The sequence below is a fragment of the Pristiophorus japonicus genome, chromosome 1 (genome assembly GCF_044704955.1).
Source record: "Pristiophorus japonicus isolate sPriJap1 chromosome 1, sPriJap1.hap1, whole genome shotgun sequence".
Classification (NCBI taxonomy): Eukaryota; Metazoa; Chordata; class Chondrichthyes; family Pristiophoridae; genus Pristiophorus; species Pristiophorus japonicus.
Genome location: NC_091977.1, coordinates 515,667,057 through 515,683,396, shown reverse-complemented (window position 1 = coordinate 515,683,396; position 16,340 = coordinate 515,667,057). Strand labels below are relative to the sequence as shown.

The 16,340-nt window shown below is 42.3% G+C and overlaps 1 protein-coding gene across 1 annotated transcript in view; it reads right to left on the bottom strand.

Moving 5' to 3' along the window:
• Positions 1 to 7,458: 7,458 nt before the first annotated feature.
• The window catches only part of rab12 (RAB12, member RAS oncogene family), a 36,753-nt gene continuing 27,871 nt past the window's right edge, over positions 7,459 to 16,340 (bottom strand). The window contains exons 4-6 of the mRNA XM_070895965.1: positions 12,784 to 12,873; positions 10,682 to 10,786; positions 7,459 to 9,646 (exon numbers count right to left, since the gene is read on the bottom strand). Coding sequence (XP_070752066.1) covers positions 9,536 to 9,646; positions 10,682 to 10,786; positions 12,784 to 12,873 — 306 coding nt within the window. The 3' untranslated portion in view covers positions 7,459 to 9,535. The remainder of the gene's footprint in view (positions 9,647 to 10,681; positions 10,787 to 12,783; positions 12,874 to 16,340) is intronic.

The following is a 16,340-nucleotide window of genomic DNA, read 5'->3' as shown; positions in this document are numbered from 1 at the left end:
GGAGCTTCATTCTACACAAACTTTACTACAGCTGTCCTGGGAGTGCTGGAAATGTACAGCAGGTCCTATAAAAAGAAAAGATACAGATACTGATGAACCTGTTGAGCATTTCCATCAACTTCTGTTTTGATTTCAGGCTTCCACCATTCCGTTTAAAAAAAAATAGTATTTAAAAAATTCATTCCTGGGATCTGGGTGTCGCTGGCAAGGCCAGCATTTATTGTCCATCCCTAATGCCCAACTCCTGGAGGGAGTTCCAGGATTTTGACAATGAAGGAACAGCGATATACTTCCAAGTCAAGATGGTGTGTGACTTGGGAGGGGAACGTGGAGGTGATGGTGTTCCCATGCACTTGCTGCCCTTGTCCTTCTAGTTCATAGAAGTCGTGGGTTTGGGAGGTGCTGCCAAAGAAACCGTGGCAAGTTGCTGCAGTGCATCTTGTAGATGATACACACTGCAGCCACAATACGCCGGTGATGGAGGGAGTGAATGTTGAAGGTGGTGGATGAGGTACCAATCAAGCGGGCTGCTATGTCCTGGATGGTATCGAGCTTCTTGAGTGTTGTTGGAGCTGTGCTCATCCAGGCAAGTGGAGAGTATTCCATCACACTCCTGACTAGTGCCTTGTAGATGGTGGAAAGGCTTTGGGGAGTCAGGAGGCGAGACACTCGCCGCAGAATACCCAGCCTCTGACCTGATCTTGTAGCCACAATATTTATGTGGCTGGTCCAGTTAAGTTTCTTGTCAATGGTGACCCCCAGGATGTTGATGGGGGATTCAGCAATGGTAATGCCATTGAATGTCAAGAGGCGGTGGTTAAACTCTCACTTGTTGGAGATAGTCATTGCCTGGCACTTGTGTAGCGCGAATGTTACTTGCCACATCAACCCAAACCTGAATGTCATTCAGCTCTTCCTGCAAAATGATTGATTCTAACACTTGTTGCAAAGATTAAAAACCCATTGTTCCCCAACATATAAGAACATAAGAAATAGGAACAGGAGTAGGCCATACGGCCCCTCGAGCCTGCTCCGCCATTCAATAAGATCATGGCTGATCTGATCAGGGACTCAGCTCCACTTCCCCGCCCGCTCCCCATAACCTCTTATCATTTAAGAAACTGTCTATTTCTTCCTTAAATTTATTCAATGTCCCAGTTTCCACAGCTCTCTGAGGCAGCGAATTCCACAGATTTACAACCCTCAGAAGAAATTTCTCCTCATCTGTTTTAAATGGGCAGCCCCTTATTCTAAGATCATGCCCTCTACACGAATAACCTTCGCCTTCAGAAACGAAAAACAAAAATCACTCCCCTCCCTACTCTCCAAAAAATTGTGGAAAATATTAACAAGGCAGCCTAATGTTGATAAATCAGACTTCTGCCCAGTGCTATGGCTGAGCAACTGTTGTCCTATTGCGACACCTGGTGGCTGTTCTATGTTTCTGCAACTTCTCTGACATGAGTCCTTGTCAATGATTTTTTTAATTACCTATTTAATTCTTAGTTAATTAGCAATTTTATGTTAATTTTCTACCATACTATTCAAAATAATTTAAAATATTTACCGGGGAATTAGTAACTCTCCAAAGGCCATTTCACTAAACCCACAGCACCAATTTAACTACTTTAGTTAATCAGCTAGAAAGAGAGTTACCAATTTGGGATTCAGTAAGGAAATAGGTACCAAAAAAAGGGTAACCAATAAAATCATTTTAAAATATTTTAATTAGTTTAGGTATCAGGGTAGTTATTCCTGCACAATAAATAGTTAATACCATAAAGTTTTCAATCAGTTTTGGTCGGAATTAATTAAATGATTTACAAAAAATAAGTATAGTTAAGATTCTTTGTCTGTTCATTAATTTGTGACAAGGTACAAGTGGTAGTTATTTAAGCTTCTTGAATATGTCTTAAGTCCAGTGTGCCCATTACAGCTAAAATTGAGACATCCAAGTCTCACCAGTGAAAGTGCACATCAGTCGCACACCTGATTTTATTTCAAATGCAAATGTTATTTCAACCAAACAAGTGACAACTGAATAGGTAAAGAATGTATTAATAGCATGCCAGAAGAGCTACCAATTTAGGAATCAGTTAGGAAATAGCTACCAATAAAAGGGTAACCAATAACATAATTTTAAAATATTTTTTGAAAATCATTTCAGCTGACATCAGTAAGCTGGGGACTTGGTTGTGAAATAAGATGTCGAACAATGACATAAAAGACTACTTACTTCACGACAAAATCTAATTTAGAGAGAGATATGCATTATAGGAAGCCTCCTCACATTGTCAGGATGTCCCAAAGTGCTTTACAGCCAATTGAAGAAATTTGTGGCAGTCCGTGTGCACAAAGCAAAGTCCTACGAACAGCAAATCACTGGTTTGAAGTTGGTTGAAGAATGAATGTTGCCCAGGAGATCTCTCTACTCTTATTTGCGATCTTAAATTCCAAAGTGAGCAGGTAGTCTAACATTTCATCCAAAAGATGGCACCTTCAACAATGCAGTAGTGCATTCAGATGCAAACCTAAAATATGCACTTTTGTGCAAAGCGTGGTTTTAATGCATAGCTAGAGTTGCCAACCCTCAAGGATTAGCCTGGAGTCTCCGGGAATTGAAGAGTAATCTTCAGGACACTGCTGTGAACAGCCCTGGAAAAGAAACATTGGAGCATTTTTTTAAAGTTTTTTTTTCAATTTCTTTGAACACTTCTGTTTATCAGTTATAAAATGATTAGATGGGGAAAAAAGGATATTGGCCTGACGATCAAGATTCAATTGGGTAATGAGTCTTTTCTCTTTCCATTTGCTGTGGGAAGGCAGTACGCCGTGATGATGGACGTGCTGGGAGACCAATGGCGAGATCATGGGGGCGGAGCAATGGAAGCAGGAGGTCGTGTGATAAAACCTCCAGGAATACATTCAACCAAAGTTTGCAACCCTATTTACAACCTGCAGACAAAGCGAAGTGTTGTACCAAATGAGCCAATCTCTAAAATTATTTATAGGGCTGCCACTTGTGTGCATAAAACTCTCAGAAGGTACCAGTCACTACAAGCAATCTGTGATAGAGCCTGAATGTGTGTCAGCCATGGCTCAGTTGGTAGCACTCTTGCTTCTGAGTCAGCAGGTTGTGGTTTCAAGTCCCACTCCAGAGACTGGAGCACAAATATCTTGGCAGGGAGTGCTGCACTGTCGGAGGTGCCGTCTTTTGGTCGAGGCGTTAAACCAAGCCCCGTCTGCTCTCTCACGTAGATGTAAAAGATTTCATGGCCTTATTTTGAAGAAGAGCAGTGGAGTTATCCCCAGTGTCCTGGCCAATATTTATCCCTCAATCAACATCACTATTAAACAGAATATCTGGTCATTATCACATTGCTGTTTTTGGGAGCTTGCTGTATGCAAATTGGCTGCCATGTTTCCTACAATAGTGACTACACTTCAAAAAAGTACTTCATTGGCTGGGATGTCCAGTGGTCGCAAACAACGAGCAAAAGGGGAATCAAACAAATCATGTCAAGAACATTTGAAAATATCTTCAGCTGCCATCTTGTTTTCTCACTTGGCAGTGGACAGAGTACAAAATAAGATTTCTAATACAGACAAAAAAAACTGTAAAATTCACAAACCTGCCTATAGAATGGACTCTTAAACACAGTTTAGATCAGCTGCCTTTCTCTTTGGTCCAAACATGGACAAAAGAGCTGAATTCCAGAGGTGAGGTGAGAGTGATTGCCCTTGATATCAAGGCAGTATCAAGGAGCCCTAGTAAAATTGAAGTCAATGAGAATCAGGGGGAAAACTCTTCACTGGCTGGAGTCATATCTAGCACAAAGGAAGATGATTGTGGTGGTTGGAGGTCGATCATCCTAGCCCCAGGACAAAGCTGCAGGAGTTCCTCAGGGCAATGTCCCAGGTCCAACCATCCTCAGCTGCTTCATCAATGACCTTCCCTCCATCATAAGGTGAGAAGTGGGGAGGTTCGCTGATGACTGCACAGTGTTCAGTGCCATTCGCAGTTCCTCAGATAATGAAGCAATCCATGCCTGCATGCAGCAAGACCTGGACGACATTCAGGCTTGGGCTGATAAGTGGCAAGTAACATTCACACCACACAAGTGCCAGGCAATGACTATCTCCAACAAGCAAGAATCTTAACTACTGCCCCTAGACATTCAACAGCATTACCATCACCGAATCCCCCACCAACATCCTGCGGGTCAGTATTGTAAAGGGTTAATAGGTTCACTGAATCAACAATCACAAAGGCAGTCTTGTTAATGGTTTTACTTGCTCAACCATTGTAAATTTGCTTGTAGGTTAATGCTTTCTGTCTGTAAAACAGAAAGACATGATCACCAAGGCCAGTCTTGTTGATGGCTTTACACAAAGTCACTGGGGCCGAAATTATCCCTTCGCTTAAGGCCTCTTACCACCGGAAATCAGCAGCCACGCTGCAGAGTGCAGTGGCCGCTGACTCTTCGTGGAATGGCCGCCACTCACCCAATTGCACTGCCAGTTTCCCGGCAGTGAGCATCATCGCACTGCTTCCCCCGTGCTGACGGCCAACACCCGTAAGTGCGTCATCAGAACGCGCACCACCGAGGTCCCGGGCCGGAAGCCACATTCTGCTGGAAAAATCTTGCGACCGCTCGATGGTGCCAAGAGTAGGTTTTTTTGCTCGGTGCCTAGTTCCTGATGCACACCGCCAGTGTTCCTTAAAGGTCTTTTGCTTTTTGGTGCATTTGTGTCGGTGACTTTTTCACTGTCTTTGAGAGCCAGTGTGAGGATACTACAGTGCGCGATTGTTTGAGAGTGCTGCAGGCGCCTCCACCTGCAGAACAGGGAGCCGACATCGAGGAGGCTGGGCTAGGGGAGGGGGTGGAAATGGGGGCAGTGCTGGCAGGCCAATGCCTCCTACATATTGTGCGTGCTGCCGAGGCACACAGAAGGCGGCACTGGGTCCAATGGCTGTAGAGGCAGCGGGTAAGGGCTGTAGCAATCATGGCGGCCCAGCATGGAGAGGGCCAGTGAGATGGCAACAGAGGTGAGGCCAGTCCCTGCCACAGGAAGGCCCTCAGCAAAGGCATCCCCGAAGGAGAGTGAGTTATGCGGATCCCCCGCACCAGATACTGGGCCAGCAGGACAGGAGGCAGCCTGCAGCGGAGGCAGATGCTGGGCAGCAGCAGCCTGCAAAGGCAGATGACCAAGCAGACCAGCAGGGAGATGCCAATGAGGCACAACAGAGAGCAAGACAGCTGCACAGACGTGGGCGTGGAAGGCCATAATCGACAAAAGGTCACACATCACCAATTCTCGTACAGATGATCAATGCCTGCTCAGGCTACGATTCCGCAAGGCAGACTTGGAGCCACAAACACAGGTGAGGACAGCCCTGAGTGTGGCATCCAAGGTTACAATCGCCCTGGACGTTTTTATGCCACTGCAGACATCGCCAACATCTCGCAGTTTGCAGCACATGAATCCATACAGGTCACAGGTGCTCTCTATAGGAGGGCCAATCATATCTCCTTCCCTATGAGCAGGGACAAGCAGTTGGAGCGGCAGACTGGATTCCTGCACATTGCCTGTCACTTTAATTCTCCACTCCATTCCCACTCTGACCTCTCCGTCATCAGCCTCCTACACTGTTCCAACTAAGTTCAACGCAAGCTCGAGAAGCAGCACCTGATCTTTCGTTTAGGCACTTTACAGCCTTTTTGACTTCATCGAGTTCAACAATTTCAGAACGTAACGGCTGCCAATCTTTGACTCTTTCTCCTCCCCCCCCCCTCCACACCTCACACAGAGCCGGTTTCTTTTTTCTCCTCGTCTCTAATGGCAGCTGGTCATTATCCCACCATTCACATCCTATCTTGACTAATGTTTTTCTAACTTCTGGCATTACTATTTCGTTTTGGCCCATCATCCCTTTTGTCTCTACTCTCTCCTGTCTTCCAACCTTCCCTTTTGTTCTTTCTTCCCCTTCCCCCTTTCAGTGCTTCTTAAGAATCTATTCTTTCCGATCACTCTCCAGTTCTGACCAAGGGTCATCCATCTGAAACGTTAACTCTCTCTCCACAGGTGCTGCCTCACCCGGAGATTGACAGTATTTTCTGCTTTTACTCCTGATTCCAGTGTCTGCAGTACGTTGCTTTTGTACCATGCATCTTCCCCTGTATTAGATTAAGGGTGAGTGGCACAGACTCTGGATCAGCAAACTTTTTTCAATTTTGCTGGATTCACCGAAGGGTGGAAAAAGGATGTCCATCTACCCTAGCTCTAAAAGAGAATATAGACCCTTCAGAACCATGTACCTGAAGAGAATAGCAGTGATCAGAACCTTGCATTGCCTGTTTCCACAGTCAGTTAGTACCAACCTGCTTAAAACGGTGACCAAAAGCTTCTTTGTAGCTGGAGTGCGCGCGGGGGGAGGGGGATGAAACAGAGGAAACATGTCTACTTGGTGATGTTAAAAACCATGGGGGCTGTGTAAACTTCTAATTTTATTTGGCCACAATAAAATTCAATGATTTTGCATTTCGTTTTACTTCCCCTTTAAAAAGCCTCTCTTCCTGCAAACAACTTGCACCGGAGGTTCTGGAGCAGTAATAAAGACTATTGAAGGTTTGCAGAGGATGCGATACTTAAGAGTGAAGGAAAGATCTAAATTATATATAGCACCTTATGTCTCTCAAATGTCTTTGATATGTAGTGATGGTGATGTGAGCACAGCGAGACTCCTATTTGGAAGAACACATCCTTTGGAGGTCCTAATCATGCAAGAAACTATGGACATAGTAATCCATTAGAAACCTAGTCAGTATTGAAGCCGAAGTAATGGCGATAATTTCTGAGGTATGAGGACAGATACAGCAGTCACGTGCTCCATTGTTGTGCTTGCCTGGTTACTCCAAATAAAAGCCACAACCTAGAAAAAGATATCACATGTTATAAAGCAGGGCATATATCCTTTGAAGGAAGGCCTTGAATGATCTCACGATGGGCCCTGCTAAAGGCCCAAAATCAATAAACATTGGTCCACAAAAACCACACCCCCACAATTCCAAGTCAGCATTAATTTTAGGCATCATTAAGGCCAAAACTTGGAACAACAAAAATTCCAAATCTTCTCAAAAGCTTATTTTTTCATGAGCAAGTACATAATCGCATAGCGCTGTTAATCATGCATAGTAACTTCGAATTTCTGTGCGCATGGCACCAAGGTGCAGCTGTCTCTAAAAGAGCTCAGGAATGATCTCGAACAATGTCCACCTTTACTGCTGAGAAAACCAGGCATTTCCCCACCTGGACAAGAGTCTCATCCTCATATATAGATACATAGGACACAGCACAACTTCACACCTCTGTATCATAACTATAATTTCCACATTCTTCTGTGTGGATCTATTCATCTCCAATGTTTAAAAAAACGAAAGACTGAGCGCTCAGTAGTTTATGTATATATAGTTTTTAATAGGTCACAATTTTACATACCATGCTTTCATTTTAATCCATCAAAAAAAAATCAGCTAAACCAACAGAGACTTCACTTTTTAAATAACACATGCACTAATAGGTCGGAAGACCCACTTCATACTCTACGTAAAGCAATGTCTTCGATCACAATCTGGAATCAATAGCTGTATAGGTGCAGAGTGAATCTGCCCTGTTGTGGGTTCCACGATACATAATGCTCTTTAAGTTATCAAAATTACTTCCTTGACCATTAATATAAACAAAATGAATACTGTACTCTTATTTCACATATTTCTACAACAATCTGCAATACTGAGTATGGAAGCTACTCTGTTGCTCGCAGTGCGAGCCACGTCTGGAAGAATATTCTTCAAGTAAAAACACACCCATTTTACAATGTGCTTGGCACCTGAAATTGAAAGCTAGTAACGTTTATGAGGGAGTGCTGTTCATTGTTACGGTGCAAATATGAGGTTCAGTCACTTGCACAATCAAAACGGTTTTGTTCAGACCAAAATTTAAAATATTTGATCTTAATAAGGCAACTTTTATAAAAATGCCCACTTGAAATTTCATATATGCTACAAAATATCCACTTAAAATCTTAGCCCTTACCACCCCCAGCTTGTAGTGTAGGTGCTTCCACAGTGAGCACAAAGTGTGTTTTTTCAACAGTCAACTTTTTGATTAGTACTGAAGCAGGAGATTGATTTTTGCTCCTGCAAACACTATATATAGTGTTATGTCTTTAAAACAAAGTAAATTTAAATTTAAATTGCATGACCCTGTTCTAAAACTGTGCACCGAATATTCACTGTAGGGCCAATTTTTTTATGTTACAAATATTATACACTAGGTTTTCTCCGAATGACTGAAATCACAATTTAGCGTTTCCGTTTTTAGTTCCCAACACTTGAGGGTTGTACTTCCTGGCAGTAAAAAGTACATATTTGCAGTTTCTGCACCAACATACAAACCCACAAGACTAAAATCGTGTACCAATGGGATTCCCTTACATGCATTAATTATTAGAACTTTCAAAACCTCCCAAAGTATGTTCATTTTGTCTGGGGTCCGCAGAGACTTTCCGTGGGTCCGCGAAATAACGGGGAAAGTGCTGCCGGAGGCGGGCTTGGTGCGAGCCGGGATCGGAGTGCGGTTGCCACATGTGCAGCGCAGAGTGGGCTCGATGTTTCACCTAGGAGGGGAGCATGCGAGGAGGAAAGCCGATTCCAGCACGAAGATCGGCGGGAGAGGAGCTGACGGAACTGACCAGTGACCGTGCACTCTAACTTTCTGTCCACACCTTCTGTCGATCCCCTATTTTAGGGGCACTTTCCCTCTCTTACCTGGAGGAAAAAACATCACACCAAGAATAGGCAGACTCTGCGGTAAGAAGCAGGCACACCCATCCCACTGATACCTGTAAGTAAATACCTATTTTCTTAAAATCATAATTAAAACACTCTTAGATGCAGCACTTTCATATTATGGGTATTATAATTTAGTTTGGGGGGGGAGGGGGGGGTTCGGTGATTACTAATCCATTTGAAAAGGGTCCTTCAACCAAAACGGTTTGAAGACACTGCATTAGTTTCTCGAACGTGCCTATCTTGCACTAGTCAGGAAAGGAAGGTAGCATTAATGTAGCAAGACTACAGACAACTGTAGCATTATAGTAGTAATTGGACAGCCCTTTTCAGCTGGCTAATTTACTTTAGAGTACCAAAAAAAAAGACTCCCTTTCGAATTAGAAATACCTGGTACTGCACGCCGACAATAAATACAGTACGAGAATAGAAAACATCAATGTTGCCATCAGAGATCAGAGGATATTAAAAAAAAAATAAAACATGTGCAGTTATTCCGAACAGTGTCATTTGATCCTATACCATTTTAAAATCTCACACAGATACAAAGTTAGTCGGAGCTCCTCTTTGATCAGTGCTACAAAGTGCAACGATGACAATGGCGAGACTGATTGTATTGCAGCAACGTACAGACACGAGTACGAGCGCAGTATGGCGTGGGGGCGGGGGAGGAGAAGCACTGGTCAGCAGCATCGGATGTTCGGCCGAAGTGGTGGGAGTTCCGGAGGAATTTCGGGCTCCGGCTGCAGCGATAGGATGCTGTTCGATAGTTCGCGTCTGGGTACATCGGGCATCTGTGATTAGGGTGGGGATAAAACAATACATTTCTTGACGTTTCAAAATTGATTACAAGAGAATCCAGATGAAAGATTCAAGCACACTTCAGATAAGAAAACTGCAACTTTAAGTATTATGGCAAAATGTTTTATTGTATAGTTATTTGTGTAATTTTCCAAGCCAATGGCCCATCGCTCAACATTGTAGTGTTCCAGCACAGAAACAGATAATTCAGTCCAACACAGATGTATTTAAAGTGAAGTTAGATAAGAGCATAAGGGAGAAAGTAACTGAAGATTATGCTGAAAGGGTTAGATGGAGAGGGGTGGGAGGAGGATGCTAAGAGTTGTGGAATCCACGCTGTTTATCAATGTACAAGGCATGCACATGGCACGGTGTGTTGAAAGTCACCATCGGCAACAATTTTGGCCACTAGCCATTCCCCAATGATTGGGGTTATCCATTTATCCAGCAAGTGATAGTAGTCACTTGTTCCGCTGCTAGCGTTTATGTTCAATACCCCAGAGAGGGCAGCCCTGAAATTGGGTGGGCTGTTGTCAGTAGTAGCACTGTGAAAGGGGCACACTCAAAAATAGTCCAAGTTATTTCTTGAAGGCTAACTACAAGTTTTGCATTCATTTCGCTGTTTGCTATGAAATAAATTGCTAGCACTATATATCATTGGGCAATACATGAAAGCAATACCTGCCACTAGCACTCAACAACCTGATGCATCATCTGTTAGATCAGATTTCTTTGGAAGTAGAAGGAAAGGGGGAAAAAAAGGGAGATAAAACCAATTGTGTTTCTAAGTTGCTGCCATGTATAGCAACACCACCAGAGGAGCATGATAATGCTTCAAAACCATATTGGCGTTGGTCCAAGTTTATACACCACTTTTGGACTGATATTTGGAATGCAACATTGTTAGCTGCCAAAGTAATATGAACTCAATTGCCCCTGAATCATATATAAATAAAAGACAGATCACATGAATGTTATTAGTAGATCCTTACGTTCCAACTCTTTGTTCTTTAATTAAATGAACTTGCCTTATTTAAGATGTCATCCACAAGCTTCAAAAATATCTCATTGACATTATAATTGTCTTTTGCACTGGCTTCACAGAAACGCATCCCAGTTATCTGCAGGGCAAACTAAGGAAATGAAACATTACATATATTTAACAAGGCGATCTGTAGCCAGAAGTTCATTTTTATTTTAAATTAAGAATTGCACTAAAAGTGGCAACAAGTCCATTTCAATTAGAAAAGGTACGATAGACAACTTATGCAATGCACACAAATCTAGTCGGACAAAAATCAGAAGGAAAGCATGAATCACGGAAGAGTCTCTTGCAAGCTAAGCAGATCCTCAACAAACTCGGAATTAAGTCATTGAACCCTCTCTCCCATCATATTCTACAAAGACCCAGCCAAAGTGATGGAATATTCTTTAACCATGTCTGCTGAACTTGTTTTACTGTTGATCATATCACAAATAGTTACATCTCAAATTTCTTTAAGACTTCTGCAGCCAATCTGAAGTTTTATGCCATTATCTTTGGTCCCCGCCACAAACTGTTCCCTAACCACTGACCCCATCCCTCTCCCTAGCATCAATCTGAGGGTGAACAGGACTGTTCGCAACTTAGGTGTCATATTTGATCCTGAAATGAGTTTCCAGCCACATATCCGCGGTATAACTAAAACCGCCTTTTTCCATCTCTAACATTGGTTGCCTCCACCCCTGACTCAGCTCTTCAGCTGCTGAAACCCTCATCCATGCCTTTGTTACCTCTGGACTTGACTACTCCAAATCACTCCTGGCCGGCCTCCCATATTCCACACTACGTAAACTTGAGGTCATTCAAAACTCAGCAGCCCATATCCTAACTCGCACCAAGTCGCAATCACCCATCACACCTGTGCTTTCTGACCTTCATTGACTCCTGGTTAAACAATGCCTCAATTTCAAATTTCTCATTCTTGTTTACAAATCACTCCGTGGCCTTGCCCCTCCCTATCTCTAATCTTTTTCAGCCTCACAACTCTACGAGATTCTGCGCTCCTCAAATTCTGGCCTCTTGAAAAGTCCTCATTATAACTGCCAACCATCGGTGGCCGTGTCTTTAGCTGTTTGGGCCCTAAACTCTGGAACTCCCTCCCTAAACCTCTCTTTCCTCCTTTAAGACGCTCCTTAAAATCTATCTCTTTAAACAAGCTTTTGGTCATCTGCCATAATTTCTTCTTTTGTGGCTCGGTGTCAAATGTATCTGTTTTGTCTTGTGACACTGTTGTGAAGTGCCTTGGGACATTTTACTACGCTAAAGGCGCTTTTTAAATAAAAGTTATGAATAGAAGTTTTAGCTAGTTAAATGGAGAATTCCTAATGACCTGGACTGAGAAATTCCAACACAGTGGTCAAATTTGCAGATTATACCACACTATGAGGGGCACTGGATTCAGAGGAGGCAGCTCAGAAAAACATACAAGTGGGCAGAACAATGCCAGATACAATTTAATGCAGAGAAGTGCAAAGCATTGAATTCAAGAAGAAATAATGGACAGATGTACTCCATGACTGGTGCTGAAACAGCTAAGGATGAAGTTGACCAAGACCTAGGAATCTTAATGGACTCAACACACATTGAATCAACAGCAATCAACAAATAAAACTACAGTCAGAACAGTAGAATACAAGTCAGAGGAAGTCGTGATCAAACTGCATAATGCACACGAGAAGTTAAGGGGATGAATATGGTTAGTCTAGAATATTACTTAAAATTAAAATGAGAGTAGGAGAGTACACATATTCTAGATAGTTAAAGATAAATTGAGGACTGATGTTAGGAGGTGGTTCTTCACACTAAGTGTGATTAATATACAGAAGAGACATCCAGGAAATGTAGTGGAGGTAAAAATCCTGGCATCTTAACAACTGGATCTCTCTACATGGATAGATTAAAAGGGGTCAAATAACCTCCCTATCTGTAATTATCTGTATCTCATTGTCTATGACAATGGTAAACACTAGGATGAACTCCTTGTAACTACAGTTTGAGGAAGACTTTTAAACAAGTACTTTCTGAGCAAATTTACAGTTGGAAGTCCCACTTCACGACAGTGAGTCTTATTACAGGTTTATTTCCTACCTTTTCTCCCTGCTGACGAGAGATCGCTCGGTCAACTTCACAGTCTAGCTTATTTCCCACTAATAGAAGCTCTGCATCTTCTGAAGCATACTGCATTTCATAAAACAAGTGAATGAACATTTGTTAGAAATAATAGGTAGTGCGATGTACAGAAGGACTGTATTATTAACCCGAATGGGTAGAAAGGCTCGAGACATTTTGTTGAGCATCTCCAATAACTCCCAAATGAGCAATAGGACCTTACAAACATGGTTGATGTGTATTTGCTTTTCTTTTTCCATGGAATGAATTTTCTGTCTACAAAATCATCACTGACCACTCCCCAGTCTAATAAAAAAACACCTCGTCTTTTCCCCCTGCCAAAGATAAATGACCAGTTAATCTGTTTAGGTGCTGTTGGTTAAGAGAGGACTGTTGGCCAGGTCAATGGAAGAACTACCTGCTCTTTGAAAAACTGCCATGGGATTTTTACCTCCACCTGAACAGGCAGATGGAGCCACAGTTTAACAAATGACACCTCTGACAATGCAAACACATTCAGTATTACACTGAAGTATCATCCTGAATAATGTCCCAAAGCGCTTTACACCCAATTAACTACTTTAGACAGTCTCCACGTACTCAAACCATGTGTCAAAGGAAAAGGAGGTGGGGTAGCACTATTAATAAGGGATGAGATCAGTGCAGTGGTGAGAAATGATATTGATTCAGAAGATCAAGATGTAGAATCAGTTTGGGTGGAGATAAGAAATAATAAGGGAAAGAAGTCACTGATGGGCCCCCAAACAGTAGCCACACTGTAGGACAGAGTATAAATCAGGAAATGATGGGGGCTTGCAAGAAAGGTACGGCAATAATCATGGGCTATTTTAATCTTCATATTGATTGGACAAATCAAATTGTCAAAGAGGTCATAGGGTATGCGGGATGGTTTCTTGGAACAATACGTTGTGGAACCAACCAGGGAGCAGACTATTTTAGATCTGGTAACGTGTAACACGTCTGGGTTAATTAGTGATCTTGTAGTGAAGGATCCTCTTGGGAAGAGTGATCATAAAATGGTAGAATTTCAAATTCAATTTGAGGCTGAGAAAGCTCGGTCTCAAACTAGTGTTCTGAACTTAAATAAAGGTAATTACGAAGGTATGAAGGCAGAGTTGGTTAAAGTGGACTGGGAAAATATATTCAAGGGTAAGATTGCAGAAAAGCAGTGGCAAGCAGTTAAGGAGATATTTCATAATTTCAGCAAAGATATATTCCAGTGAGAAACAAAGGGCTAGATTTTCCCTAAAGCCCCTCACTACCCGATTGCTGCCAGAAACACTGCTAACATTCTGCAACTAATGCTGGCAAATAATCGCCATTTTAGAATTTTAGGTGTCTCGAGAATGTTTTATTAACTTTAATTTCCACAATTAAAAGGTAAAAGACATCGCTCGGCGAGAAAATGGATCTTGCACCAAGATTCTTGGCAGTTAAAAGCGAAACTAGGTGAAACGGACGGTTCTTACTGGAATGGACTGTAAGTATTTAAAATTTAGTCCGAGGCTGCGGTTGGGCCTGGGGGGGTTGGCGAAAAACTCAACTTTTTCACTTAAACAAAAAATAAAAAGTTAATAAAACATTCTCAAGACACTTAAAATTCTAAAATGGCGATTATGTTAAGAAGAATTATTAAAAAAACCTTTAACTTACCTTTCTTTGCCGGGTACTCACCTACTGCCCTGTTCTGGCAGCATTTTGTGGGCAGTTTCCTCGGCGGTGTGCATGGGTCCCCATTGAGGCAAAACTTAGATCCTGGCGGTTTTCTCGGCGGTGCACGTAGATGCACATGGGCGGTTTGCTCCCCGGCGGTCTTTTCAAAATGTGGGCGGAACTCTTTAAAAAAAATAACGAGGAAACTTTCGCCGGGCGGTTTTTCATCACAAAACAGCTGTACCGCCGAGAAAACCACTGAAAATGAAGGCGAAAGTCTAGCCCAAAGACTAAGAGAAGGATGAACCATCCTTGGCTAACTAAGGAAGTAAAGGATGGTATCAAATTGAAAACAAAGGCATACAATGTTGCAAAGGACAGTGGAAGGCCAGAGGATTGGGACATTTTTAGAAACCAGCAAATGGCAACTAAAAGAATGATAAAGACAGAGAAGATAGCATATGAGAGTAAACTTGCAAGAAATATAAAAACAGACAGTAAGAACTTCTACAGGTATATAAAAAGGAAGCAAGTAGCTAAAGTAAACGTTGGTCCCTTAGAGGATGAGACTGGGGAATTAATAATGGAAAACAGGGAAATGGTGGAGACTTTGAACAAATATTTTATATTAGTCCTCACGGCAGAAGACACTAAAAACATCCCAATAATTGATGATCAAGAAGCTACTGGGGGGGGGGGGGGGGGGGGGGCGGTGGGGGGACTTAAAACAATCACTATCAGTAGAGATAAAGTACTAGGCAAGAATGGGAAACAGGGAAACGGCAAAGATTTTGAACCGGTCTTCATAGAAGACACTAAAAGAATCCTAAAATTGATAATCAAGGGGCTATTGGGAGGAGGGAAATTAAAACAATCACGATCACTAGAAAAAAAGTACTAGGCAAACTAGTGGGATTAAAGGTGAACAAGTCCCCTAGACCTGATGGCCTGCATCCTAGGGTCTTAAAAGAAGTGACTGCAGAGATAGTAGATGGATTGGTTATAATCTACTTAAATTCCCTGGATTCTGGAGAGGACCCAACGGATTAGAAAACCGCAAATGTAACACCCCTATTTAAGAAAGGAGGGAGACAAAAAGCAGGAAACTATAGACGAGTTAGCCTAACATCTGTTATTGGAAAAATGCTGGAGTCCATTATGAAGGAAGGAATAGCAGGAAATTTAGAAAATCATAATGCAGTCAAGCAGAGTCAACATGGTTTTATGAAAGGGAAATCATGTTTGACAAATTTGCTGGAGTTCTTTGAGGATGTAACGAGCAGAGTGGATAAAGGGGAATCAGTAGATGTTGTGTATTTGGATTTCCAGAAAGCATTCGATAAGGTGTCACATAAAAAGGTTACTGCAAAAGATGAGCTTATGGGTTTGGGGGTAATATATTAGTGTGGATAGAGGATTGGCTACTGAACAGAAAACAGAGAGTCGGGATAAATGGGTCATTTTCAGGTTGGCAAACTGTAACTAGTGGGGTGCCACAGGGATCAGTGCTGGGGCCTCAACTATTTCCAATTTATATTAATGACTTGGATGAAGGGACCGAGTGTAATGTAACCAAATTTGCTGATGAAACAAAGATAGGTGGGAAAGCAAGTTGTGAGGAGGACGCAAAGAATCTACAAAGGGATACAATAGGCTCAGTGAGTGGGCTAAAATTTGGCAAATGGAGTACAATGTAGAAATATGAGAGGTTATCCACTTTGGTACGAAGAATAAAAAAGCAAATTATTTAAATGGGGAGGGATTACAAAATGCTGCGGTACAGAGGGATCGGAGGTTCTTGTGCATGAAACACAAAACGTTAGCATGAAGGTACTGCAAGTAATCAGGAAGGCAAATGGAAT